This window comes from Plasmodium reichenowi, chromosome 11 (assembly GCF_001601855.1).
Source record: "Plasmodium reichenowi strain SY57 chromosome 11, whole genome shotgun sequence".
Taxonomy (NCBI): Eukaryota; Apicomplexa; class Aconoidasida; order Haemosporida; family Plasmodiidae; genus Plasmodium; species Plasmodium reichenowi.
This window is the reverse complement of record NC_033656.1, coordinates 1,036,412-1,041,411: the sequence shown is the minus strand read 5'-3', so window position 1 is coordinate 1,041,411 and position 5,000 is coordinate 1,036,412. Positions and strand designations below refer to the sequence as shown.

The following is a 5,000-nucleotide window of genomic DNA, read 5'->3' as shown; positions in this document are numbered from 1 at the left end:
TATATATATATATATATATATATATAATACATATTATTTGTTATGATAATATTATATATGAACCGTATACATATTATACAAATTATTATTATTATCAACATATATATGATGGATCATATATATTTTAGTTTTTATAAAATTAAGAATACATAAAAAAAAAAAATATATATTTAATAATATGTAATTCACATGATCAATTTTTTTGTACTAATATAAATATAAATAAATACATATAAATATAAATAAATATAAATAAATACATATAAATATACATAATTAACATATACATATAATTATATATATATAATATATATATATATATATATATATATATATCTCATATATTTTTGCTTGAAAAAATAGGTTATATATATATTTTTTTTATACATAGATCTGTATTCTTTATTTAAGAAGATATTATAATTTAAATAAAAAAAATTATAATACAGTAAATTTGAACATGGTCATATGTACTCAATAAAAAAGAAATTATAATAAAATGTGATTTTTTTTTAAAATAATATATATATATATATATATATATATATAATATTGATAATATGTTTATGTAAATATATACATATAGTTTTATTCTCTGATTTATTATAATATGGTTACCAAAACAAGAGTGTTCTATTTTATTTTATTATATTTGTAAAAAAAAAGAAAAAAAAAAGAAAGTTTATGTTAATATTTGATATATAATTTTTAATTAATAAAAATAAATGAGTACTTGAAAAAAATATATATAAAGTATTTTTATATTTGGTTAACATGTTTAATGATCATATATTCACATAAAATATTTTTTCTTCTTTTTTCATTTTCCCTTTCTGCATTATGGTAAGGGATAAAATAAATATCATTTTTTTATAATTTTTTTAATATTTTAAAATTTTTTTTTTTAGTTATATTGGTTTAGTTTCTTATATACAGTTATTAATTCTTTTGTAAAAATATATAATACAAAGAACTATACATTCATAGCAAATAATGTGTGTATTGTTATTAATATATATATATATATATATATATTATAGACATATAAAAAGAAAAAAAAAATTTATGGAAAAAAAGAAAAGAATATGAGGTTAAAATATACACATATATACATTTATATATATATATATATATATATTACAATCATATAAATATATATTATATTTATATATTTCAAAAAAAAAAAAGGAAAAGGATAAAAATAAAAATAAAAAAAAAATATTATATATGCACATAAATATAAATATATACATAAATATAAATATATACATAAATATAAATATATACATAAATCAAATTGGTCCCATTAATTCGCCTGCATTTAGTTCGATATTGGCGTGTTTTGATCATTTCCATTATTCAAAAAATCATTCATAAAATTTTTGGGGATATCAACATTACCAATTCCAGATATCGAATTAATATTTTTAAAGAATGGGAAAGTGGGTTGGTCATTTTCAAAAGGATTTTGAATAATTCCAAAAACTCCTTTCATCATATTTTCGAAATTAAGACTATTAAAATGTTCGAATGGTTTGTTTCCTTTTCTTAAGAAGCCATTACCTGATGAAGCATTACATGTTGTAGATATATGTTTTCTACTAAAACTACTTGAAAATTGAATGGTGAAAGCATTAGCTTTTTGTTTTTTTTGTACATCATTTTCTTTTTGTTCTTCATCTTTTTGTACTTGTTTATCACTTTCAATTTCTTTTTCATTTTGTTGTTCTTCTTGTTGTTCTTCTTGTTGTTCTTTTTGTTGTTCTTCTTGTTGTTGAGTTTGCTGTTGAGCTTCTGTGCAATTTCCTTCAATTAGAAGAGTTACATTTTTTAAGAAGGTTGAAAAAACTTTATCCTTGTTAAAAGGTAAGTCCATAAGTTGATCTTTGTCTTCTTGTGTATTATCTCCAGAATGTTGTTCTTGTTGTTCAACATGTTCATCGTGGCCATCAAAACTTACAACGTGTGAACTTTGTTGAGAATAAGAAAATGATCTATTTTCCATAGGAACAATATTATTATTATTCTTTTGATCTCCTGATGTAAGAGAATCATTATTATTTTCATTTAATACCAAACTATCTTTTTGTGATAAATCTGGATTTTGTTCTTTTCTTATTTTCATAGTTCCAAAAGGATTAAAATCAGAAAAGAATTCTTCGCTTATTTCTTCAATATTCATATGATTATCAACATCAACATTATTTTCGTTTTGATTCTTATTATTGGGGTCTCTATATATCTGGAAAAATTTTCTTCTTAACTCTGAAAAATATTTTACACATACTTTTTGAAATTCTTTTCTAACATTAGAAAAATCATTTTCAGATGGCATAACACCTTTCATATATTCCAACAAATTATTTTTAAATTCATGAGAAGCTTCTTTAATATATTGCACGTTCTCATCAGAAAAAACCTTCTGCATTCCTGTTACTTTATTATCAAAAATAACATCCAATTTATTTATCGAACATGTAAATCCATTACTCGTAGTTACTGAAAAAACAAAATTCTCCATATTTTCCGAAAAAACTTCATTTATAATATCTATATATTTTTGATGAGCCTTATTTTCCGTATCAAGTTTTGCTGTCAACGTATGAACAGCCTCAGCACTCTTAGGGGCCACCACATTTCCATAAATACAAGACGAAAAATAAAAGAAAAATAAAAAGCTACCTAATATTATTTTAATCATTTTGAAATGATCAAACCAAAAAAAATGAAAAAAAAATAAACAAAATAAAAAAAATAAAAAATAAAATAAATATATATATATATATATATATATTAAATATAATACTTTACGCTGAAATTATAAAAAAAAAAAAAAAGCAATACACTTAATTCTTTATATATATATATATTAATATTTGTACGTAAAATTATTTCAATTTTTAATCATTTCCTTTTTTTCTTTTTGCTTTAAATATATATATATTATTTTACATATAACAATAATATAAACATATATAACGAATGAAATTTTTTTTGATATATATCTATTTTAATTCTTTTTCTTAATAACACTAATATATGATTATATATATATAAGCATATTTTCTTTCTTTAATTCATATAACATAGAAATATCTATAATTTTACGAAGCAAAAATATAGGAGCAAAAAAGAAATATAAATAAATATATATATAATATATATATATATATAATATATATTATAAAATAAAAAAATTGTATATTTTGCAAATAAATATAATTATATATATTTATTTACTTATTATTATGTATATATATATAATATTATTTTATAAGAAAAAATAAAAAGCCCTAATTTTATTCAGTTTTTGTTTTTCTTATTTTTTTCAATATTATATAAATATAAATATATACATATATTATATTATATATATATATATTAATTATTTTGTCAAATTTCTTTATATAATATATAAATGATTTTTAATTTAATATTCTCAAATGCTGTAAAAAAAAAAAAAAAAATTATTTTTTTCTTTTTAAAGAAGGCTAAAATTATTTATATAATATAATAATTATATTATTTATATATGATGGAGAAAAGTTATATATATATAATATAATATTATTAAAAAATATATTATATATTATATATTATAATTAAAAAAATGAAAAGAAAAAATAAAATTATTATATATATATAATATATAATATAATATTATTATAAGTACATATATATTACATATATATATATAAATATTAATCATGTATTTTATATATAATAAAATATTTAAAGATATAGAAAAAATATAATAATATATATATATATAATAATATATTTATATATTAATTATTTTTAATTATTATGTATATATATAATATGTTCATTCAAGTTTTCTATAAAAATATTATATTTTATTTTTAATATATTTTTTTATTTATAAATTTTATAAAAATGTTATTTTTCTTTTATTTTAAGAAAGAAAAAAAAAAAAAAAAAAAGAAAAGAAAAAAAAAAAAGAAAGAAAAAAAAAAAAAGTCCACATTGTACTTGTTTTTTTCATTTTTATTAAATAAATATTTAAAATGCTCTTAAAAGTAAAAGAAAATTAATTTAAATATACTTCTTTGCTGTAGTATAATTATAATATATTTTTGTTAAATATATATGTATATAATATAGTAAAAACTTGATTCATATATATTTTATATAATAAAATATAGCCTAATCCCTTTTTCTTTTTTTAAAATTAAATGAATATATTATATTATATATATAACATTATAAATATTAATATTTATTAAAAATTATATATTTAAAAAAAGAAAAAAAAAAACTTGCATGCTTGTATTTTCACGTGATATAATATTATGTTTATAAATTAACTATAATTTACTTATAAAAATCAATGCATTCAAAAAAAAAAAAAAAAACATATATATATATAGATATGTATATATATATATATCCACAAAATAGGATGTACATATAAAATAAATAAAAATAACCACATATGTATATATATATATTGTAAATCCTTAGTAACTTTGTTTTTTTTATAAAATTTGTATTTTTTTCTATAAACCAAAATAATAAAAGAAATAAAAATAAATGTCGATTTTTTTATATATAAAAATATAATTATGACATCCATAAATTCAATGTGGAAAAATATTATATTATATTATATTATATATAATAATATATTTATGTGAAATTTATAATAATACCATATTTTATTATTTTAAAAAAAAATTATCCTCTTTATATATTTGCTTTATATTATAATAACATATCCACATATGACATATATAATGTACATATATATATATATATATATATATATATATATTGAACACCTTTGTCTTCTCAAAAAAAAAAAAAAAAAAAAAAATTAAATATTCATGTAACATGTTAATATAATTATGCCTTGTTCCTTCCATTTAGGAAACTCTTTTTAAACATAAATGTTCATAATGACAATATAATAAAAAAAAAAAAAAAAAATTAATAAATAAATATATGTAAAAAAAAAAAAAAATAAATAAAAAAATATA

General features: G+C 16.0%; 1 protein-coding gene across 1 annotated transcript; it reads right to left on the bottom strand.

The window, feature by feature from the left end:
* Nucleotides 1–1,321: 1,321 nt before the first annotated feature.
* PRSY57_1127500 (parasitophorous vacuolar protein 1, putative) lies at nucleotides 1,322–2,701 on the bottom strand (the record flags this gene model as incomplete). Its single annotated transcript, XM_012908239.2, has 1 exon — nucleotides 1,322–2,701. The coding sequence occupies one exon, from the start codon at nucleotides 2,699–2,701 to the stop codon at nucleotides 1,322–1,324; it is 1,380 nt and encodes a 459-aa protein (XP_012763693.1).
* Nucleotides 2,702–5,000: the final 2,299 nt, after the last annotated feature.